We start from the raw sequence: 25,314 nt of genomic DNA, 5'->3' as shown, positions 1-25,314 counted from the left end.
AAGCTGTAGGACCTTGGGCCAGTCATCCATCTTAAGCCTCAGTCTTCCCATCTCTGCAATGGGTGTAATAAGACTTGCTACCTACTTTGTAAGGCTGTTGTAAACCAAAAGAGAGAGAGAGAGAAGAGCACTTTGGAAACAAATTGTAAAGTGTATGTCCTGGCATTCTGGCTAATCTCATCTTCTGGTATCTTTGTTTTTGTGTATGCAAGCCTAACTGCAGCTTCCTACAGATTAGTTCTTAGAGCACAGAGACTGGTAATGTGTGCATGAAGTTGCCTAATGCTCTTTGTGTGCCTGAGGCTCTAGTAAAGAACAGTGAAACAGGAATCAGGTGGATACCTTTCTCTGCCCCAGTCAGGCAGAGGCATTTTTTCCCCCTCATTCTCTGCATCTTCCTTTGAGCATCATTAAAACCAGTGTGCAAGAAGGTGGGAGTTATAAAAATGCTTGTGGATTTAGCTGACGATAACTATGATATGCATTGAAGTATGCATTGAATTTTTATTAGCTGTACTGAAGTATAACTGACAAAGTTGTAAGATATTCAAAGCAGACAATGTGACGATTTGATATATGTATGTATTGATTTTTATTCCAGTAAATATGTTATAAAAGTACTTCATAGGAAAAGTAACCTATGCCCATATACTAGCAGCACAGTAAAGCCATTCCCTGGGGCCCCAGAGCTGTAAATTGCTAACAAACTCATAGTAAATGTACTCAGCCCCAATGCCTGGTGTTTGAAAATAGTTCCATCTCTTAAAGAAACTGTGGTGGAGTCAACTGCAGATAACAGGCCCAGGATCAAAATGCAACAAGAGGGGAGAAGCTTTTCTCTCACTTCGTCTATTCTTGTCTTGCGCGCAGCCAGGCATCATTGTAAGTAGTTCATACCAAACCTTAATAGAACATCTGCTAAGTCCATTGTTGTTTTGGGGGATTTACTTTAAATGCTTTTCCACATGCTGACGGAATCCTGATGGTGGACATCTGTTAAGATTACTGTCCCTGGAAGGCTTTTTAAAAATGTTAACAAACTTAAAAAACACATTTCTGAACAAAAACTTGGTTAGTGTTCATGTCGTGAGACATATTCTGTTTGCAATTACAATATTCCCAATTTTTGTATTTTTTTTAAATGTCAGGTTTCTTTGCTTGCACGCCACCTCCTATCTGCTGGAAATGGCCCGGCCCGGCAGGTCCTCTGGCCCTCAGAGTTCTTCGGGGTCTCCTGGGGTTCCTTTGCCTAGAATGAAAAAGGCCTTCATTGCTTCAGTTCAGGTACCTAAATCAGTTTAATAAATGTTCCTGGAAACGGCTTCAGTGGATCAGCCTGAACTACCCCAAGCCACAAGTAGCCAGAGGAACCCGACATGTGGAACCAGGTGTCAGGCCCTCAGATGGATTTTTGTGTCAGAAATGACAAAAGTGGTACCTAAAGACCTGAGGCATGGTAGGTTTAGGTCAGAGACCCCTGGATTTAGATGCCTCTCTGCCATTTGCCACCTCCATGACCTTGGAGAACTTCTATAGCTTCTCTAAGCTCCAGCATCTGGAAAATGGGCTAACCCCTCTGTCGCAGGCTAGTGTGAAGCAGAGATGATGTTACGCAGGAGGGCACACATCATAGTGCCTGATACCTAGTGCTTTTTAAAGGGAGCTATTACTCCTCTTCCATCTTGTGGAAAATTCATTCACAGTACCAACAAAATCCGTTACATTTTAAACTCTTCATGTTTACTGTGCCTAAGTAGGGAGCAGCTGATTCAAATTGTCCATATAGTAGTCACTCTATAATAATTCCATAACTTGCTAAGTAATTTTATTTAACAATTTGAGCTTCTTTTCAGATTTTGCTCCAGAGGAACATTTTCCTGGTGTCTAATCATATTTATCATTATCTCAGTTCCATTTTCATATGTCCCTCTAAAAACGGGAAACAAGAAATGGGATACAGTATTCTAATAAGGACCTGATATATACTGCAAAGAAGCATGTTTAATGGAAGTACTGGGTTAGTCATAAATGCAGTATGGCCAGGCCTCCATCCGTTCTTAGTGAACCCCTCATCCAGTTTGACTCCCCAGATTTTCTTCCTGTAAACTTATCACTGTGATCTCTTTTTTTTTTTCTCCTGTTACACTCATTGAGAATTTTCAATTTAGAATTAGACCCTGGTTTTATCTAACTGACGTATCAAAAGACTCTTGAGATGGCTCAAAGTTGAATCTATAAAATGAGACGACGGCTAACAGCAGCTCTAGAAAATTCTTTACTAACACAAAGAAAATCCAGTTGAGGGAAACAGACCAACCAGAGTCTCTCCTTTATCTACCATCTGTGCACTTCTGGGTTTTCAGAAGCTATATAGGACTTTTTTTCTTTCTCCTACAAGTTAACTTGTTGTGACATATGATATTTTAAGATAAGAACAAATGAGATGACACAGTGATGAGTTTTAAAATATAATTTTTGGAGGATAATTTCAGCCACTTCTACCACTGTTTCAGGACATAGGGAAGTTAGAGTTTTCAGTTTTTCACACTGTCTTTCTGTGAAAGAATTTCTGATGAAAAAGGATGTAGACTCTGGAACCAAGACAACTGGGTTTTGAGTCCATCTCTGCAGTTTACTTGCTGGGTGACCTCGGAAAGATACTTAGATCCTTAGAACCTCAGTTTCTGCTTCTGTAAACTGGGTGAATTAGATCTACTTGGCCGGGTTGTTATGAGGTGGAGAGGTAATGAAATGCATAGTAGAGTGCCTGGCAAAAGCAGATGCTCAATAAATAACATTGACTCGTGTTTTGCTGTAATGGCTCTTCTGGCAGGCCACCAGGAAGCATACTCTGACATTATAGAGTGCCCCAGATTCTTGAGGGCCCTGGCATTCCTCTACCTTGAAGGGAATTAGCTGTGGTGCCCTAGTCACAGATCCAGAATGGGAAGCTGAAGTCCTTAACAGAGTTAGGCATACAGTTAGTGTTTGTTGAATTGAGTTGAGATGAGTTGAATTGAGTTCCCTTAGGATGTCTCTTAACCTGGGGCCTCCTGGTAATTTGTGTCCATCCATCCATCCACCGTCCTGGAGGGTTCCCCATGACAGTGCTTTACCCCCCAACACTCCCCTGCATCATACTGTGGAAGAGGCAACCAGGTCATCTTCCTGTCCCTCAGAATCCTATTCAGAGGCACAGCAAGATGATAATGCTGATCCAGTTGTCTCTGACGGGTCCTAGACATAATCTTTGACCATGGTGTACTCAAGCAGGAGACATTTTAAAGTCTCTCTTAGAGTGCTTGGTTCTATCTTAATATTACTGTAATTCTATTTATCTCTTGAAGGAGATGGGTCTTTTTGAGAGTAGTGTTATGCCACTGCACTGATGAGAAAATTGAGTAGAACCAAACAGAACAGACTTGGCGGAAGCAGGAATTATAACTGAAGATCACTGGCCCTTCTGGTTTTCCCCAGCACCAAGTCATGTTTTGTTCATTTTATTTGACCCGTAAGGTAAAACCCCCAAAGAGAGGAGGGAGTCACCGTTCCATAATGGGTTAAAATCAAACCCCATGGTCCCAAGTGAGGGCTTCAGACAAGCTGACTCCCTGCGTTTTTCCATGTCAAAATGCTCAAAAATACTTCCTTTGTGCCGTTTCACCGTAGCCAAGTCTTCAATATTAGAAGTGCTCTGAATTTGCAGAGGGCCAGGTTCCCAAAGGGCTCTCTATTAGCTATATCTGCATGAAAAACAGTTGCATCAATACAGTGAACACAGACAATTTTTATATTTGACTTTTAGACCCAGTTAGACAGACCTAGAAGTGTTTTTCTGGCTACCTTTTGGGATATTTAACTCCATTGTTGGAAAGGCTTCTCAGACTCTGGCCTCATCCTTCTAATTTATATCCACAGATTTGGTTTCAGGTCTAAGAATTAGCAGCTAATTTCTCATTTCAGTCCATGAAGAGACAGAAGGTACTTTCTCATTGAAACAACCCCTGCGCCCCTTTGTCCTTCCAATTTCAGCCCAAGACACAGCCACCATTCTAGTTGACTTTCACTTTTTACTCTGTTGCTCCCCTCCCCCATCTGGAGATCAGAGGAATGGACAGCAGTGGTCCCTTCCACCCCTGCTCTCCCTTCCTGGCCCCTCCAACCACCCCCCCCCCCCCCCCCCCGGCCCTTCTGCACCCTACCCTGCCAGGAGCCACTCAGTCCAGCCCATCCTCTCTGCAGCCAGCCCTGCATTCCTGGGAAGCACCCAGGGAGCCCTGCAATCTCTGCAGGATGCTGAGCTTTCTGTTATGCCTGCTCCACCCAATAGATTTTGATTCATGAATATTAAATAATTAGAGATCACCAGGCTGGACCTCCATCCTACACCCTTTAAAAACATAATAGCTTTTTTATTTCATGACACTTGACTTTATTTATTTAGCATGATCAGGGCAACATTCAGGCTATAACAGGCCTGTTAAATATTTACCCACAAGGCGGATATTTATACGTGAATCAGCAGCGCTTATCAGTATGTGACGCTGGCAGTCAGGTTCAGTACCCTCACTAGCCAAGGACCTTCTGAGTTAAAGGGGGCAGTAGGTGTCCTTTTAAAAATAAACTCTCATTGAAAGCAATCCTTCATAGATCTGAAGCACTGCACACATTGAGGCTCACGCCGCAACACCAACTCAGGCATTCACAAGTCGATGTGACAGAGGCATTGGCCCCTCACGTCAGAGGTCTAGTAGCTGTGCTTGTGTGAAGGTTGGAGTAGGAGAGGCTGAGTAGGAACAAAATGGAGTGGAACGCTTGCCCTGCTGCCGTGTGGAGCACAGTAAGAAGAGATAAGCTGTATCCCAGGGCCTGCTTCAGTGTGAGTGCTTCTGGAAGCCCTGTGGCATCACTGCAATCCTGACCCAGCTTGCTGGTAGCCAGACCCCCTGTTTCTTCCCATCCTCATAGCCCCTTCTGGAGGAGAATCCCCCTGCAATCAGGGAGGCTCATAATTCAGCAGTAACAGCATGGACTCTGGCAGTAGGCCACCCCAAGTTCAGATCTTGGCTCTACCATTTCCCCGTTGTGTGAACCCAAGGAAATTTCTTCTGCTCCTGCCACCATTCCTTCTCCTGTAAAATTTGAGTGATAATTCTCACCTCACTTAATTGTGGGGAGGATTCAATTAGGTCATGAGAAAGCACCTAGCAACAAGTGTTTTAGCTCCTGATAGTCACAGAAGCAGAGTGCAGAGATGGACCTGGTGGCCAAGCCGCCAGCCTTTGGATTTCTCCACATCTCTGCTTCTTTTCATCATTATAGGCAATTTTTTGTTTAATGACTATATTTCAGAAGAGGAGAAAGTCTCAAGTTTAGAGGATTCCCTACAGACTATTTTCATTTTTTTAAATTCAATTTGATGAATGATTAAGAACTTATACTGTAATATTGTATACAGTTCAAAGCCCATTATAATCAATTCCAGGAAACTGTCCAAATTATTTTATTTTTTGGAATTTTATTATGCTAAAGATTGTTCCTCTAAGTAAGCTATGAGAAGCCTGGATCTTGATATGTTCTATGTTATACAGATATCCCCGCCCCCACCCAGTATGGTCAGCATATAAATATTGGATTTATTTCTCTTGTACTATAGAATTTTCTTCTTAATCAGTTTCTATCCTAATGGAGTCATTAGAACCTTCTGGTTAGAAGTGTGCCCTCTGTATATTTTTGCATACAAAGGAGAGGACAGAAACCCTTCCTCCAGTTCACAAGAAGTCATAGGAATTTTCCTAGCCTCCTTTGGAGTTTAGGCTCAATCTCATCCAGTATCTACTCTGAGAGTAGCAAACGGAAGTGATGTTCTTGCTGATTCTGTGCAGTTGCAGACTGTAGATGATTCATTAATGTCATACTTAGTCAAATGCTGTCTCATAATTTTTTCAGTTGTCAGAGATGTGCTTTTTAGGTCTCATCCGAATAGAAAAAGTCAACAGCAAATATTTCCACCACATGTTGACTTCCTCACATCACCCTGGATTTTATTCATGTGTTGGGGCTTTTTCATTCCATAAATAAATATAATAATCATTTCTACTGGAAAAATTAATTTCAGAAATCTGTGGTCAGTAGGGAGACAGGCTGGGTCTGGGACCCTTTCAGTACTGATATTGTGTCCTATATTGCAAACCCTAGGCTAAGTCTGTCTGCTCTAAACTGCTTAGGAATGATCTTCTAGATTGTTCTTGTGAAACACTTTGCTTCCATTTAAGGCCTTGTAACTGTGGGGATTTGGTTAATGAATAATCATAGCATTAATGGATATTAGGGGTCTTTTTATACCCATCATGTTACAGAGGTAGTTTAAGAGATGGTTTTACAGTAAAAAACCTATACATTAAACTAAAACTCAAATAAGAAAAACAAATTAGGACCAAAGAAAAGTTAGAGTAGAAAAGAAGATGAAATCGAGAATAAGAATGGGATACGCAATGTATACTGTGAGATTCTGAACAGTTTCTTTAAATAATCATATGCTGGTTAATTTAGACTGAAAAGGAATCTCCACAAAAGTCCTGGAAACTGTTTCTGGATCAGCATTGTGTCTTAGTGCTTGGATCGATGATTTTTGACTGCACCTTCTTGTTTAGATGGATTGAATGTCAGTGTTGACTTGGAACAGTTGCTGTCTTCCTACCCATATTGGCCCAGAGACACGGGACCGGGCAGCACAGTGTTTCAGAAGATGTTTGGTTAACTGCCACCATTTAAAACTTGAGACATTAAATCATCTGGCTTTCTGGCTTCACGTGAAAAATAAGGGTCCACTGAGACCAGGCTTGTGTTTGCGTAGGGTGGAGGCAGAGGTCAGCCGGAGTCGAGCAGTGGATAGCCCTCCCCACTGTGCAGAAACTCTGCAGTTCTCTGAGCTTGTTTGTATCAGCTGCCTGGGCCGGGTCCAGCCTGGAGTCTGCAGCCTGGTCCTAGTCCACCAGCCTCACACTAAATGTGAGGAAGCTGTCCCCGGCAGCCCAGCTGCAGGAATTCAGTTCAGCTCAGTGTACAGGTTTAAGGAATGACTGACTCCTCCTTGCCCAGCATAGGAGGGCACAGAATGGAGAATATGAAAACATGTGTCTCCATCATAGGTCCAGCCCATTGGCATTAAATAGGGCATTTACAATCCACACCATTCAGGGTGTGCTAATTCGTCCTGTCATGTAGTCATGGGTAATGTGAACATTCTGATTTAACAGAACAGATTAAAATAAAGAAAGGTAACCATAAAGTGAAGCCCATTTTCCCATCCTCATTCATCCAAGCGGTTGGTGGGCAGACCTTGAGAAGTGAAACCGAATCTGTTTGGGGGTGTCACTTCCTACATTGCTGGAGCCCTAAGAGAAGTGTCCCTTGTACTCTTGTCCTTTCAGCGCACTTGGAGGCTCCTCAGCTCTTCATATCCCAGCTTTTCCAGGAGGAGGATGTCTCATTGATTATGTGCCTCAAGTATGCCACCTACTCACCAACAAGGTAAAGAAGCAAGTCTCCTGCCTCTCCGGTTGCGAGGCTCTTCCCTCCGGCATAGCCCCGTCCCGGCGTTGTGCTGTGAGGGCGCCCTCAGCTCCAGCTTTCACCTGCGCTGGCCTTTCCTCCTTCGAACTACAGTTCATCCATTTCTCTCCTAGTTCTTTACACCCCTTCTTCCTTTTCTAAGGATTCTGACTTCCTGTTCCAATCTTAACCTTCATCCTTTAAACTGCTACCTCTTCTTAAATTTCCTTTATGTCCTAAGTTTTTTGCTAGATCTTGCACCTTTGAACTCCTCCATATCCCAGTTATCTGGTGCATGCACCCGTGGGTGTGTGGGGATGTGTGTGTGTGTGTGTGTGTGTGTGTGTGTGTGTGTGTGTGTTTGCCACTAGTTAGCATCAAGGTAATTCACCTGAGCTGCCTTTACCTCTTTCTGCTTTTCTATGCCTCACTTTTTACTAGTCAGCTCTTGATTCTCCATGTCACCTCTAGGAGCAGTTTGCCAGAGTCCGGCTCTACTAGGGGCAAGCTTTCCAGGTCAGCTGGTCCAGTAGGCAGGCACGTCAGGTTATCTAAAGCTTTCTCTTAGCTTCATGAATGAGTCATTACATTCTCAAGTAGCAGAGTTTACATTAATGGCTATTGTCAGATATTTCTAAAAAATATAAGTATATACATGTTAATATCCATGTAGTGTTTTTAGCTAAAACCTGGAGATGTTCATCTACAAGCAATACTGACTTTCTTCTCCCACATTGACTGACTCAGTTTGCTTTATTCCCAAACTACTGTTTTCTACGCTCCTATTGACTTATTCACATGGCTTGGAAAATAAATCTTTTGTTTGTCTCTTTCTTTCAAAAGATAGCTCATCTCTATATAGGAAATATTTTTAAAGTACAATAATATTTCAAAGGCTTCAGTATTATTTTTTTAAATGTCAGAGAAACTAAAATCTGGCAACTGTGCAGTCTGTGGGCTTGGCACAGATTCCAGGGCATCTCACTCTCTTGGAGTGTTGCTTCTCATTGGACCAAATTCCCCCAGCCTCTGCCCTCCTTCAAAACTGATCGGAGGAGAGAATTCTTATTTACATTGTGGGACTTTGCACTGCCTTCAAATCTGTGTCCCAGTATTATAGAGAAACATGCAAATTTGGTCTTCCAGAACTGAGAAGAAAAGCCTTTTTTAAAGCTCTCCAATTGAGATTAATTTCTAGTCATACATTTTCCTCAAAAAAAATTATATTACCATTTTCCCAGAAATATAAGAATCAGTCTGTTTTTCTTATCTGGTTCCCTTTCATTAATTTTACTTGTCTTTTAAAATTGATGTTCTTATGCTTGCTACAAACGAGGACAGTATGGGCTGCTTTTAGAAACAATCTCTTCAAATGAATTTCCATAATTACATTGGAATCTATCTTTGTAGCCAGTTTTGTTGTGGGTTTCTGTTAAAATGGTTTTCTGTTTTTAAAATCAAGTACACAGAACTGTTTTCATCCCTTTTTAAACAAAGCCACTTAAGCAAACTTATCATCTGTTTTTCTTTTCCCAAAATAACATTTCTGATCCTGCATTAAGCCTGCAAAGTAAGCACTGTTTTTATAAATTGACATAAACCCCTATTATATAAATAGAATTGTTTTACTTTTAAAGGGTACAAAATGGCTATCACTACCAATTGTGTCAAGGTTATTTCAAGCACTTTATCTCAAGCTTTTGTTAGCCATGGAAACTCATTGTGGCTACAGCCAATATAAACAATTTGGGGGGCCTCTTTCTCCCCTATTTCTTTGAGCCATTATGAGGACATTATGAGGAATGTATTTTTGTGTTAGTAGCTGATGAGTATATGACTTTCAGATGTCCAGCTTAATATGTTCACAAATTTTTAATAAAAACTGTCATTTGGTGATAACAAGGAAATATAAAAAGGCAAAATAAAATCCCCTATTTAACACTCCTTTTTTGGATATTAGGAATTTAAAAAGAAAGAATTGAGCATTGTCCTGCCTTTTCAACGGGAGCTGTAGTTCAGGATAAAATAGCCCCCATTTGATGAGAGGATACTCTTCTTTACAGATAATTCCAGCTGATAAATGCACAAGAAGTGATAGAATTCAAAAAAATCAGTTTTTTGGCTCTTAATGAAATAATTGATTCAGACAAGGATATCCAGTGGATACTAAAATTATGAGGTGAAAGGTTAAGAAGGGGACTAGGTCTTCACATGCTTTGAGTAATATGCCCACAGGCTGCTCCTGGCAGCAAAGGGGATACCTCCCTTTACAGTGGGGGTAGTCCTGCTGTCGTCACCTTAACCAGTGATCAAGCCCACTATCATCTATGAAGTTTTCTTGCCCAAAATATTTAACCTGAATCTAATTACACCTTTAGTCTAACTTCCAATTTATAGGAAATATAGGGAGTAGAGGGAAAAGGAAGATGACCAGAGGGTCTAGAATGCAGAATATTCTGCAAGACAGCTAGGCCAACCTTTTTGAAAAGTCAATATCATATATGTATGTGCAATATCACACACACACACACACACACACACACACACACGTGTACACACCCCAAGAGGTACTTTTATTCTATACTAAAAGACTTTCTAGATTAAGTGCCTGATCCTTAGTTATACCCTCAATTATACCCTTCCTTTTAAAAGAATATTTTGGAGACAGCTGGGAAATTATGAAAATGCACAGGACACTAGACAAAGTCCAAAAAATGATTGCTAAATTTGTTGGGTGTGATCATGACACTGTGGCTCTGGAGGAAAATGTCTTGTTTCTCGGGAGTACGTGCTTACATATCTAAGGGCAAGCAGTCATGGCGTCTCAAGTTTCCTTTGACTTGTTTCAGCAAAGATAGACCAATAGCTTGATCAGGAGGTAGGTGGCTGGATGAAGCAACTAGACAAGATGTTCACAGTTGTTGAATATGGGTGACGGGAATGTGGGGATTCATTTGCCATTCTTTCTATTTCTCTGAGTCTTTGTAAGTGTTTTGTCAGAAAGCATTTGGAAATTTCTGACTCCTCAGCTTTGTGTTCATGTTCCAGGTGCAGTATGTGATTCAAGGGTACCACAAAAGAAGGGAATATATCGCTGCTTTCCTCAGCCACTTTGGCACGTAAGTTTCTCCATGTTTACACCATCTACCAGCCATGGCCTCACATCCCCATGACCCTGATGTGAGAGCTTGATTAAGAACATAACAGTCTGTGCTTATGTATGCTAGCTTTTCAGTACCATTTTGACTCTTTCTGGTATGTTGCATACACAAAAGCTCCCAGGAAGATCACTTTTAGGATTCTTTGCTAAAGAATAGAAACAAATATCTTCCTTGGAGCAGCGTCATGCTGTAAGCCCAGCAGTAACAAAGGCAGCACTACCTGTTTGTTCTAGAGCTCTTTACACGTGCCTAGCACTTTCACCTCCATCTGCTCCTAGGAGTCCCAAGTGAGCCAGGTGGGCTTTATAGGCACAAGTGAATGAAGAGTGCCCTGAAACTTTAAGAAGCCTTGTAAACTGAGGGAAGTCACCCACCTACAAGAGATAGAGCCAGGGTGGAAGCCCTGGTTCTCAAGACTCAGGTGTTCTGACACAGGACTCCTGCTCACAGCTTGCCACCCGAATCTAGGCAGGAAATCCTGCATTAGACCCAAAAGCAACGACTCTCACTTGGGATTAGGAATTGGAAGAAGGCACAGAGAGGGACGAGGAGGCATGGGACTGCAGGTATAGGGGTCACCTCTTCCGTGGCTCAGGTTCCTTAAATGACATCAGAGGCCTTATTGAGCTTCTGCTTAGAGCTTAGCCCAGTGGCAGAGGGAACATGTTTTCCCCATAGTCGTCTTCAAAAGGTGGGGGACCTTCTACCCATTCATGGGGACTGAGCACTAAGGGTGTTAGTGGTCTGTTTATATCCCACCTTATTCCGGAGAAGGCTTATAAATATAGAAAGATATATATAGTAACACAAAATTAAAAATTTAAATAAGGAAATGAATAAATTAAGGCCAAAAAAAGTGGGAATAGGGAGGAGCAGATGAAATCAAGAATAAGGTTAGCCATTTCCTGGGATATAATTTTGTAAACCATGGTGTAATTATGGGCAAAATTTCTAACTCCTTAAAAACAATTTTAAGAAATTTTCTCATTATCCATAGTGGAATTTTTTATGCCTCCAAAATAGAACTGTCAATATCTTAAGCAGTGTGACTGTCACTTGCCATGAGTCTTTAATACTTAGGATTTTTTCAGCTTTATGAACATTTTGAGAAAGTACTTATGAAACAAAGTGGTTAATAAATGACACTATTGGTCTTCTAATTTTTGAGGAAGATTATTTTTAGTATATATAATTAAAAATGAAGGACCTAGGACAGCAACCTCCCAAGTAGGGTGCACACACCTGAGAATGTGTGTCTCCCCTCACTCCATTAGCACAAAAGAAAAATATGAAAACCGCATTTATATCTTTTAAAAAATCTCATTCTTGGGGCACCTGGGTGGCTCAGTCCATTAAGTATCTGCCTTCTGCTCAGGTCATGATCTCAAGTTCCGGGATCCAGCTCCATGTTGTCGGACTCCCTCTCCCTCCGCCCCTTCCCCCAGCTCATGCATGCGCTCTCTCTCTCTCAAATTAATAAAATCTTTTTTAAAAAGCCAAAATAGGAATCCTTTTTTAACATACATTTTGTCTATGTCTTATGCATATAATACAGTAATATAGTAGTACCTGTATGCAACTACTAAATCATATATGCGATTCAGTATAAATTAAGTGATTTGCCTGAAGTCACATTCTTATTATATTGCTATACTGTATGCATAATGAAAAGGATTCTATGCTTCTTTTTACTTACAGCATGCAGGATCTGAAAAGCTTAGATAGCAGTGTTGTAACATACTGCGTTGATTACAAATTCATGAAAAAAAATTTAAACTGGTGAATGAAATTGTTGACCTAAGTCAAAGATCTGAATGCTACACCAATAGTCTTTGAGTAAATCACTCAGCCTTTTGAGTCTTAGTTCCTTTACATTTACGGTGAGTTCTCTGTTCCTACTTGAAGTGAGAGACCATCAATACTGACGGTCTGATGCTCTGGACTCTGCCAGGGAGATAGCAGATGCCTCCTTGTGTGGATGACAGAGATGATTCTGTCTGTCGTCGTGTGTGGCTAGCATCATCATGTTATGGTGATGTCTCCCAGGTGGAAGCTCTGGTGGAAAATGGGAAAGGCGAGCCTATTAGGATTTCACCCAGGCCCTTCCATGGTCCTGGGCTATTCTCTTCAAAGCATGACACGTACCCTGTGCGTCTCCCATCTGAACCAGCGCCTACCCAGCTAATGTGGCTCTTGTCTTGAGCCTGGTGGGGAGGAGAGGGGACGCAAATGAAAGGATTCCAAGTGCTTTAGAAGAAAATAATAGAGACTCCTAAACTAAGTAACGTTGTCATTGCTCATTACTGCTTAGTGCTTAAATGAAAGTAAGACTCATCATCACACAGACAGTAGTGTCATTGCTGACCTTATGGCTTCATTTGTCCTTTTACTCATAACTAGTAACCAGCATTTGCATGGCATTTTATGCTTTATCTTACTTGTTTTTCACAATCTTGTAATGAAGCTTGAAAATATTATTATATTTGTTTTACAGATGAGGAAACTGAGGCTCCAGAGGTTAAGTGATTTGCCTGAAGTCACAATAGTAAATGTAAAACTGTAACTTAAACGTAGATACTGTCATTCCAAACCCCACATCCTTCCTATGATAACATTCACTTAACCTTAAATGCATCTCAGATTCAATCACCATGATTTTATGAATGTATTCTTTACTTGGTTCCATCTCTTTTATGCCCTTTTTTTATGAGGGTTTCTTTCTTTGTGTGTGTATGTTTTTTATCACTTAGAGGTGTCGTGGAATATGATGCAGAAGGCTTTACAAAACTCACTCTGCTGCTGATGTGGAAAGATTTCTGTTTTCTTGTACACAGTGAGTACACTTTTGCTGTGAGCATGCCAGCATACATTTGCAAATATACTAAACCATATGTAATAATGACCGTGAAAACCTTTAGCATCTTGATGTGGTTCCTTTTACTTTAGTATATTTACCACATGATCTTAAAGAGAAAATATCTCTAGAGCAAGGGTTCTCAACCAGGTATAATTTGTCCCTCGGCAGATGTTTGACAGTGTCTGAAGACATTTTTGATTGTCATGATTGGGCAGGACAGAAGTGGGGATTGTTCTTCTGGCATTTAGTGGGTAGAGGGCAGATGTGTTGCAGGACAGTACCCCAACAACAGCAAAATCATCAAGTACAAAATGTCAGTAGTGCTGAGTTTAAGAAACCCTGCCCTGTGTCCAGGGTTCCAGATTCTTATTTCAAAGCATCTTTCCAGCATGAGATTCCAAAACTTTCAGGATTATTCAAAACATATTTGCTTTGATCATATGGCTATCATCGTTAAATGAAAATAGTACAACTTTGATAATATAATATGTAAAAGATGAGACAAGTTTGAATGTATTCCCATCATCACTTTTTAGTTTTATTCCACAGATAGGCATATTTAAATGCTTGTTCTGTTACATTAATCAATGACTCAAAAAACTTTAATCCAGCTTTCTCCCTCTCTTTTTTAAACTAATTTATTTATTTGTGATGAGGTGGGGGGCAGAAAGAGAGAGAGTTCCAAGCAGACTCTGCATTAAGCGTAGAGCCTGATGCGGGGCTTGATCTCAGGACCCTGAGATCACAACTTGAGCTGAAACCAAGAGTCGGCTGCTTAACCAACTGTGCCACCTAGGCCCCCCTGGTCCAGCTTTCTCTTAATGGATAATTTGGAGCCTCTTTTGTTTAATTCTTTGTTATGTAAGAATCATTGACCCATAGTACCAGGTTCCAGTTGCAAGTCAACCAAGACCTTTATTCTTTAGTAATTTGATGTGCAAATTTAGTAATTTGATGCCTAGTCTTCAAGCCAAAGACACAGAAGTTCCAGCTCTCCCAAGTCAAGTTTCAGAAAAGCAGTGAACTTGAGTTGGCTTCACTTAGTGGCTAGAACTACCCTAGACCCTTAATAAACTATTCCAGGAAGAGGAGCTTTGGCTCTGTTGAGCCATGCCATGGGACAGCATAAAGGCATTGGCTTGGGGGTTTTGTTTCCCCAGCAGACTGACATTCTTGGTTGTGATTTGCTTAGGCTAAAAAAATGGTTCTTAAATTCATTTGTCTTACCCCATCTCACACCAACAGTGAGGGAAGAAAGCCTCTAATACCACGGTATAATCTGCACAGAGAAAACTGAGAGTTGGCCATCTTTATAAGGTGTTTCCTAATGATAAACACCTTGCTACATGTGCTTCTTATTGAGCTTCTGCTCTGTAGTGAGTTATGTACTGGGACCATCTCTTCAAATGCATCTGAAGAATACAAGCATATTGCTGAGTATTAATTATGTGCACAGATTTTTAAAAAATTGGAGAAGTAAGACTTTAATTTGGGTGTTCCTCCAACTAGTTATGTGATATTGTTCAAATCACTTCTCTCCACTTTAATTTCCTTATATATACACTGGGGATCTGATCGTTAAGTCCTTTGGAGACGTTTACATATGGAGCTTAACCCATCATACAAGGCCACGCAGAAGAGGGAGCCTCACGGTCAAGGTCTCCTAGCAGTCTCTTCTCTGCCTGTCATCTTCTGTGGCCCTACTGGTACTTCCAGCCACCACTTTTGGTTCTCACCTTATGTGTTGCTCTTTTGTTTTTTCATTCAGAGCCTTAATTCCTTTGTGAGATCTCATTTCCTATTTGCCATGTTCACTTTACACACCAGTAATTCTGCCTCTAGCCTGGTAACTCGCCCCCAGATCCTGATCACATCGTGGGTCTGTCACCACCCTGGACAGTTGCCTGGTTGATCCAGTAGGTGTGAATCCCCTGGCCCAGTTCATCAAGAGGGGCCTGTACCCTGTGTCAAATGGCAGTGGCAACAGAAGCCTCACCCAGTGGCTCTGAGAGAAGGACACAGAAGGAGGGACAATTGCAAACATTAAATTAGAGGAATGCTCAACTAAAGTGGCATGAGACCTCAACTCTTTAAATGAAATTTACTTTGGTTTTCTAGCCATGATTCTACTTTCAAAAATCTTGATGTCAGATCATATCAGAGAGAAGGGGAAAAAGCTATCCTTGGCATTGCTCATTCTCACCTGTGTCTTCCATGTGCAACTTTAAAAAAAAAAAAAATTTATTCATGAGAGACACAGAGAGAGAAGTGGAGACACAGGCAGAGGGAGAAGCAGGCCCCATACATGGAGCCCTATGCGAGACTCAATCCCGGGATTCCAGGATCACACCCTGGGCCAAAGGCAGGCGCCAAACCGCTGAGCCACCCAGGGATCCCCAATTCACATGCAACTTAAGAGTCACTCTTCTGGTGGTGGTGCACAAGAATGATGCACAGGGATGAAGGAGCACTGCCCTCCCTTACCAATGCCTTTGGTGTTGTAGCAATATCCTGTTCCTCTGGGAGTTCTTTTTCCCGAAGACTGTTTCCCCTGGTACCATTTGTCCAGTATCTCTTACAGCCCCTTCTCTACTTTCCCATCTTAGCTTTTCTTTTTTTTTTTTTTTAAGATTTTATTTATTTATTCATGAGAGACACACAGAGAGAGAGAGAGAGAGAGAGGCAGAGACACAGGCAGAGGGAGAAGCAGGCTTCATGCATTGAGCCCGACGAGGGCCTCAATCCTGGGTCTCCAGGATCACACCCCAGGCTGAAGGCGGCACTAAACCGCTAAGCCACCGGGGCTGCCCATCCATCTTAGCTTTTCTAAGTCAAACATGTAACATGTAGTCCCAAAGTCATATTTTCACTTAGTTTTGGTTGCCTTCTCCAGAAACATCAAACCCATGGGCACTCTTTGGAACGATTACAAGGACTTGGGGATTTGGTTAATTTACTTTTTTTCAGAGTGTTTCCTCAGGCTCTTATTCTCTCCTTCCCCAGGCTGCTTATACCTTGCCTCTCAACATCACTGCTTACACGCATGGCTCTTTGGCAGATATGACTTTGTCTGTGAATCAGGGGACTTGATGCTGTTTCCTGCTCCATCACTAATACACAGCCTGTCCTTAAATAAATGAGTCCCACCCGATTGCTTCTTATATCTAAAACAATAGGACTTGCTCCATCAGAGTGAAGCTTGGTTGGATAACATGTTTTATTTCATCATGCAGTTAAGCATCTGATACTTTCCTTTGGAAATTATCTGCTTACTTGGTCACAACATCCAAGGGACCACTTGTTCCCTTTTTTCTTTCCATCAAGATGGGGGAGTGAATATGGGGTGGCAGAGAGTTAGTGATAGAACACTGCTGTGAATTATTCTGAGTTCTCAAGAACATGAGGAAGGAAGGAGATGCCTAGAGATGTTGCTAGTCTTCTGTGGCTGGCTCTGCTGCTCCATGGAGAGTGAACACCTGGCAGGACACCAGATCACTTCCCTACCCTCCTTTCTTTCTACCCCTTCCCCAGGACTAGGAAGAAGACTGTCACTAGAGCAGGTCCTGGTAATAATTCTGAGCATTTTGGATGCTAGAGAAAAGAGGCACTCCTCTCTTGAGGCAGATGACTCTGACCTCACACTTTGCTAGAGTGTGCAGAAGCAAAAATGCCCCCCTGGAAAACATTGTACGTATTCTGGGATGTCTCACAAGACACTGCAACCTCCAACATTCTGATGGTTTCAGGAGTGGAGATGTGGCCATGATCATGGCCGTGGAGTTTTCATCCATTTATTCCTCTTTTTTTCTTTCCTTCATTATCAGTATACTGCAAGACTTGGGATCATGCAAGGATCAGAGTGTTCCCGTACAAAACTGTTTTCAGGAAGGTTTCCTGGCCATTATCTAAGAACTGTTTGTAGTGGTTATAGAGGTAATTCCATATTTGCCAAACTCTAGGGGTAGATGTTATCTTTAAGCCAGAACATTTTCGGAATGCTGGGTGACAAGAGAACCAGACAGCCAAGCATGGTAACACAGAACAAAAGCAACCACTGGGAGAAGTGTCAGCTCTTCATGGTCCCAGTCAGCTGTGCTATAAGTAGGTACAAGAGGAGGCAGCTGCCTGTGGTAGCAGGATTGCTTAGAAGTAGACGGTATTAAAAAAAAAAAAAAAGTAGACGGTATTGAGATCTGTGACTCCTAAGGCAAGTGAGAGAGTGTGTGTTTGTATGACAGGTTGTCTTTTCCCATTACCCATAAATCCTTGGTAAGTGACCCTTTGAGTCATCCAGCCTGCACCAGAGGCCATGTCTCCTTGGTAAAATACCTATTATTTTAAATCTGACCATTTGGGCTGTTCCATTTAATTTTTTAACCTCTCTACCCCTAACCCAGTCACTTTAACCCAATTCAACTGAGTTCTAGTTTTATTGAGAACCTCTCTGTGCTTAGTACAATGAAAGGTCCCAGGGGATATAAGTAAATAATTCAGCCTTGACCTTAAGACATTCAGAGCCTGGCAGAAGAGTTGGTGAACTACACAGTGCAGGCCAAAGCCCACCCTCAGCGTCTTTTCATATGGCCCTCAAGCTAAAAGTGGTTTCTGGGTTTTTAAAAGGTTGTTGGTGGGGAATCCCTGGGTCGCTCAACGGTTTAGCACCTGGCTTCGGCCCAGGGCATGATCCTGGAGTCCCGGGATCGAGTCCCACATCAGGCTCCCTGCATAGAGCCTGCTTCTCCCTCTGCTTCTCTCTCTCTCTCTCTCTCTTTCTGTGTGTGTGTGTGTGTGTGTGTGTGTGTGTCTTTCATGAATAAATAAATCTTTAAAAAAAAATCGTTGGGAGTGAGGGGAGGAAGAACAGAAGACAAGGATGGTAAAGCCTAAAATACTGACTCCTTGACCCTGTACCAAAAAAGTTTGCAGCCCCAGGTCTAGTTGATGAGAAAGGAGACCAGATAATGGTGAATTACAGTGGTATGCATTTTTTAAAAGAAATCGTTTGTGAGCTTGCCTCCTATATGCCAGACACAAAGAGACCAAGGGCAGAGAGAGAGCTTCATATGTTTTATATATAAGAGAGAGATGTAGGAAAAGAGAGATCCTCTCTAATGGAATCTAATGAGAAAGACAATAAAGAAGTAAACTATCAAATAGGCACATTTCAAATGCTGACACCTCTGTAACAGAACAAAGCAGGAGTCTACAAAAGAGACAAAAGGGAGGTGTCCTTGGTCAGGGAAGACCAGTCCTAAATAGAATGGAGTGGACTCATCTCCTTGCCACTGAAACAAAGTCTTGTAGAGTATGTAGCAGTGACAAGCATGATGGCTACTAGATAAATCAGTAAAACCAAAATTGTGAGGCTTTTCAGAACTTGCTTAGGTTTTTGGATACAAATCACATTTTTCTATAAATAAATAGATTTGAGGAACAAATCAGAATCATTAAAGTGGTTAAAATCAGGAACCACAATGTTATGTATTAGAATTCATTTCAAAGCAAATCTATGGGGTCCCTGGGTGGAGCAGCGGTTTGGCGCCTGCCTTTGGCCCAGGGCGCAATCCTGGAGACCCGGGATCGAATCCCACATCGGGCTCCCGGTGCATGGAGCCTGCTTCTCCCTCTGCCTGTGTCTGCCTCTCTCTCTCTCTCTGTGACTATCATGAATAAATAAATAAAATCTTTAAAAAAAAATAAAAATAAAAAAAAATAAATAAATAAAATTAAATTTAAAAAGCGCAAATCTATGAAAAGTGTAATATTATTTTAGAATTAGTATGATTACTTCAGATAAAGCATATATAAAGATTTGTGACTTAATTTTTATCATTTCTAGTATGAATAATAGCTATCAAAGCAGCAAGAACTAAAATCGATTGTGCATAAAAAGTGAAACTAATCAGCTCTCTTTATTCTTCAAAGAGATAAAAGAATATGGAAAAAGATAAAAGAAAATCCACTTTCTAAAATAAAATGCCTTTTTGCTTTGATTATGAGAACTGTTGGTCCTTTAAATACTTTAAACATTTTGGTTAATTTTTATCCTGGACTTCCTTGAAAGTGGTTAGCTCTGCTAGGTAAAGTGGTTTTCGTCTTTTGATTACATACACAAGCACACCCTGTTCACAGTTTACAACCCGAATAGCACTAGAACTTTAGCGACCACTGTCACTATTTTGATTCAAATTGAAACTCCTGTTTTATCTTTACAGTCTACTTCTAGAAAGCCTTTCTCTGCAGTTTCTGACACTGGTTTGAGAATTTATGTCATTAATCTTCATAATATTCTTGGGAATATTCTTTTCATTCTGATACCTTGGATTTATGTGACACCTTTTTAATGACCTTAAAGGATTTCTTGTAAGGAAGGAGGTTGTAAATCAGATGCACCATGTGGTCATTTCTTTCCTTGTACCCTCTCATATATATTGTGTGTTTCCTTTCCATTGTAATTACTGGATCAAAGTAATTGCTAAAGTGAGTTTATCTGATCAAAGAAAGGGCATTAAAATGTGGTGATTTTGACTTAATGTATGCAGCTGCTTTGAAATTAACACATTGAAATCCAAGAAGGCATCTAAGTCAATGAAACAAAGGAAGCTGTTTACAAAGAATAACTTTTATAATATTGATCCAGTTCATTATACCCTTTTCTTAAAATCAACTTTAAAGTATTATTGACATTGGTGGAAACAGGGGCATTATTTTGGTGCAGAACTTCTGCTGTTGTTAAAAATAATAGGAATAGTAAAAATAGTTAATGTGTGTTGAGCATATACAATGCTCTAGTATTGCTCTAGTATGGTTCTAGTAATGCTCTTGTATTTTGCATATACAGTATTGTGTTGTTCAAGCCTCATAATATTCTTCTGAGGATAATTACTAATGTTACTTCATTTAACAAATGATAGAAGTGTGGCAACAGAATTGTGACAGAGCTAGGATTTAAAATCCAGGAACTGATTCCAGAATCCGTGTGCTAAACTGCATTACTATACTATTTCAGATAATTGGTTGGCAGTACCCCCAATGAGTTTTGAAAGCCCTTGGAGCTTCCCAGAGAACCTGTAAGCTCTAGGAACCAAAGTGTTCACCCAGGCTCTGGGAGATATGTGTAGACTGTCTCATTTCTCAGACACATGAATGGACATCTCACCAATGACAATATTGATCTGAAGGCAGCAAGGCATGAAGCTGGTGTTGCTCCTCCTTAGTAATGATAGGCTTTCCAGCTGTAAACCTCTGCCTAGCAGCTCAAAAGATACCAGCTTGAGTAGAGTTTCACTCTGTGGCCATAAAAAGCTAAACCTAATGGATTAATCAAAGAATTAGCCACCTATTGATTATCTAAAACTAAATTTAATGTGTTTAGACATAGTGCGTGTGGTCAGTTATGATGGCTCATTATACAAAGTCCTGCAGTTGCAAAGCCTGCAAAATTGGAGTCAAATAGACAATGTAGGTGTGAGAGTAGCCCAGGTTCTAAGACAAGAAGGAGTGGTAAGAACTTGGCAAGCTGCATACCCCTTTACATGATTTTGATTATTTTTTTCTAAAATGGAATGTAAACCTAACATTTCTGTGACCTGGATTTATCCTAATGGCCTATGAATCTTTTTTTAGAAAACACTTAAAAGAAAAAAAAAAAAAAAGAAAGAAAGAAAACACTTTTTTTTTTAACAGTATGGAGGTTTCTCAAAAAGTTGAAAATAGAACTACCCTACCACCCAGCAGTTGCACTACTAGGTATTTATCCAAAGGACACAAAAATATGATCCAAAGGAGTACATGCATCCCATTGTTTATAGCAGCAATGTCCACAATAGCTAAAATATGGAAAGAGTCCAGATGTCCATCGACAGATGGATAAAGAAGATGCAGTATACATATATATGGGGAATACATATACAGTATACATATAATATGCATATATATACACACACACACACACACACACACACACACACATATACACAAGGGAATAAAACTCATCAAAAAGAATGAAATCTTGCCATTTGCTATGACATGGATGGAACCAGAGAGTATTATGCTAATAAGCAAACTAAGTCAATCAGAGAAAAACAAATACCAGATGATTGTAGAATTTAAGAAGCAAAACAGATGAACATAGAGGCGGGAAGGAAAAATAAAATAGGAAAATAGAGAGGGAGGCAAACCGTTAAGATTCTTACCTCTAGGAAACAAACTGAGGGTCGCTGGAAGGGGTTACGTGAGGGAGAGGGGTAACTGGGTGATGGGCATTAAGGACGGCACTTGATATAATGAGCACTGGGAGTTATATGCAACTGATGAATCACTAAATTCTACCCCTGAAACTAATAATATACTATATGTTAGTTAAACTGAATTTAAATTTTTTTTTAATTTTTAAGCAAAAAAAAAAAAACTTTTCATTATAAAAATGTCAAACAAACACAAAAGTAGATAAACCCCCGTGTGTCCATCACCCATGTTGCAGCTTTGTCTACCTTGTTTCATCAATCCCTTTCTCCTTTTTAGTTTAATTTTTAAATTTTTCTGGAATATTTTGAAGCAAATGTGAAATATTTCACTTATAGATACTCAATATGTATCTCTAATATATAAAGATCTTTTAAAAATATGTATCCAAAACATTATTAGAACATTACAATACAGTAACAAATTGTAGTATTATTTAATATCATCTAATAGCCAGTCTGTGTTCACATTTCCCCATTTGTCTTAAGCATTTTTTTTTTTTTACAACTGATTTGTTCAAATCAGAAGCCAAATAAGTCAGGACTCATGAATCTTGAGAATCTTTCCTTAGAAAAGAAGAGATGTGAAGAAAATATGGAGTGAAGTTATTAAAAACATCACTTCACTCATGGGCCTATAGAAGACAAGGTCTGACATTTGTTTATCACTTTGATTTCAAAGTGCTTTTAATTACTGCATTTAAAATATGAGTCATTGATTCTCTGTGTCAGTTCTGAATAGAATTCTTAGCACTAGAATGAATGGTTTGGGATTATCTAATACAGGGACTTCTAATGTTCTTGTGCCAAAGACTCCTTTGGGAAACCCTCTAGAACCATTCTTTGAACAGTGTTTTAAAATGCATAAAGTAAAATATATAATGCTACAAAGGAAGCCAATTCTATTAAAATACTATTACCAAATTGTTAAAAATGATTTAATCATATGGTTAAAAACATATGATATGAGATATGGGCTTCTTTGATGACACCTTGAATAACAATATCCAGTGGCACATCTAATAACCCTTGTAACTTTGAGATAGTGATGAGCATAAAGAATATTTTAAGATATGGGCAACACCTGCAGTGTGATTAGAAGCATCTGTGATTTCTTTTGATAACAAAGTCAAGATACTGCTAATACTGCTGTAGATTGTTGCCTACGTTCATAATTGGAGGAAACACTAAATTTAAGTTAAAGGTAGTGAATGTGAAAGATACACTTTTTTCCTGTGCAAGTTCCCCCAATGCCCACATTTGATTCTAAGACTTTGCAGAGTAGGAGGCAAAGGGAGGTGTGTGGATCTGAGATTGAGAATCTCAGAAAATTCCCTGTATTACAGGGGTAGGTTGTGGCTGAGTACCTAACCCCAAGCCATGCATAATGTTAGGGAAGAACAGGACTAGAAGCCAGGTTCCTATATTCAATTAAGCATTTTCCCTGTTTGAATGGCTGAATTCTAAGATTCCTAGGTAAGGTCAATGTAGATACTTTTGCAGCAGTATGTGGTCAGTATTATGTTGCTGATATCTTAATACTATCCTGAAGAACTAAGTAATGTCCAACATAAGGAAAATACCGCAAAATAATACTCATTTAATTTTTTAATGACCTTCCTTTTGTATATTATATGCTCCCTAATTGTACAAGTTCAACTTTCCTAAGTCCATGGGACATTTTTCCCCTTTTTGAAGTATAACTTTATACTTTAACTTATAGTAAAACTCACCCATTTTAAGTGAATACTTTAATAAATTTTGTCAACCACATACAGCCACAGAACTAGCATCATAGTCAGGATGTGGAATATTTTCATCACCCTACAAAGCTTCCCATGTGCCTTTGCAGTGGATTCCCTCTCTTGACGTTCAGCCCCAGGTAGTCACTGACCATTTTATGTTACTACAGTTTATTCTGTTCTATAACAGAGGGTATAGAATTTCATAAAACTGGAATCAAATAGTATATGGTCTTTTGTATGGGACTGCTTCCACTTAGCATAGTGTTTTTAAGATCCACCCATGTTGATATTTCATTCTTGTTTATTACTAAGTAGTAGTCCCTTTTTCCATTCCACTAGTCATCCATTTACCAAGTTGGTGGACATTTTGTTTCCAGTTTCTGCCTATCAAGAATAATGCTCCTCTGAACATAGTTTAAGTCTTTAAAAAAAAAAAAAAGATTTTAATTAGTTATTCATGAGGGACACAGAGAGAGAGAGAGGCAGAGACATAGGCAGAGGGAGAAGTAGGCTCCATGCAGGGAGCCCAATGTGGGACTCGATCCCGGAACTCCGGTATCACACCCTGAGCCGAAGGCAGACAGACGTTCAACCACTGAGCCACTCAGGCATCCCTCTCATTATGGTTTTAAGGTACAATTCCCTAAGGGCTAGTGATGTTGAGCACCTTTTCATGTGCTGTTTACAAAGTAAGTTGTTTTGTAAAATGTCTGTTCAAATCTTTTTCCTGTTGTAATTGGATCATTGTCTATTTTTGAGTCATGAATTCTTCATATATATTAGATGCAAGCCCCTTGTCAGTTATATGTTCTATGCATTTTTCTTCCAATCTGTGTCTTGCCTATTCATTTTTTAACTGTTTCTTTGAAAGAGCAAAAATTTTAATTTTGATTAAGTTCATTTTATCACATTTTCATTTTATGGTTGTGCTCTTGTTTTTAAAATTTTAATTCCAGTATTAGGTAACATACTGTGTCATATTAGTTGCCGGTATAGAATATAGTAATTCAACAATTCTGTACATTACTCAGTGCTCATCATGTAAGTGTACTCTCTATCACCTAGTTCACCCATTCCCTTCTCCCACCTCCTGTCTGGTCACCATCAGTTCTCTACAGTTAAGAGTCTGTTTTTTGGTTTGTCTCTTTTTTTTATTTGTCCATTTGTTTTGTTTCATTAATTCCACATGTGAATGAAATCATACAGCATTTATCTTTCTCTTTTTCATTTTGCATTATGCCATCTAGCTCCATCCATATCACTGAAATGGCAAGATTTCATTCTTTTTTGTGGCTGAGTAGTATTCCATTGTATCTATATACATTACATCTTATCCATTATCTATTGATGGACATTTGGGCTTCTATCATAATTTACCTTTTGTAAATAATGCTGCCGTGTTGGGGTGCATATATCTTTTTGATTAGTATTTTCATACTCTTTGGGTAAATACCCAGTAGTGGAATTACTGGATTATGTGGTAATTCTGTTTTTAATTTTCTGAGGATATTCCATACTGTTTTCTGCAGTGGCTTCACCAGTTTGCATTCTTACGGACTGTGCTTTTAGTGTCCTACTTAAGATGAAGTTCAAAAAGAATTTCTAATCTAGTTCAAAAAGAATTTCTACATTGTTTTCTTATGCAAAATTCATAATTTTAGCTCTTACATGTAGGTCTGTGGTCCATTTATTATTGTATAGAAGTACAATTGATTTTTGTATATTGACATTTAGTGGATTCCTTAGAATTCATG

General features: G+C 39.9%; 1 protein-coding gene across 9 annotated transcripts in view; it reads left to right on the top strand.

The window, feature by feature from the left end:
• The window catches only part of BABAM2 (BRISC and BRCA1 A complex member 2), a 402,709-nt gene that overhangs the window by 307,852 nt on the left and 69,543 nt on the right, over window positions 1-25,314 (top strand). For 7 of the 9 annotated variants that reach the window (XM_072771365.1, XM_072771366.1, XM_072771362.1 and 4 more), the window contains 3 exons: window positions 7,434-7,533; window positions 10,603-10,673; window positions 13,466-13,548. In XM_072771365.1, the coding sequence (XP_072627466.1) occupies window positions 7,434-7,533; window positions 10,603-10,673; window positions 13,466-13,548 (254 nt within the window). The remainder of the gene's footprint in view (window positions 1-7,433; window positions 7,534-10,602; window positions 10,674-13,465; window positions 13,549-25,314) is intronic. The other 2 variants (XM_072771368.1, XM_072771367.1) reach the window with 1 other exon arrangement.

The sequence above is a fragment of the Canis lupus genome, chromosome 12, assembly GCF_048164855.1.
Source record: "Canis lupus baileyi chromosome 12, mCanLup2.hap1, whole genome shotgun sequence".
NCBI classification, from domain to species: Eukaryota; Metazoa; Chordata; class Mammalia; order Carnivora; family Canidae; genus Canis; species Canis lupus.
The sequence above is the reverse complement of the archived record's forward strand: the minus strand, read 5'-3'. Positions and strand labels throughout refer to the sequence as shown.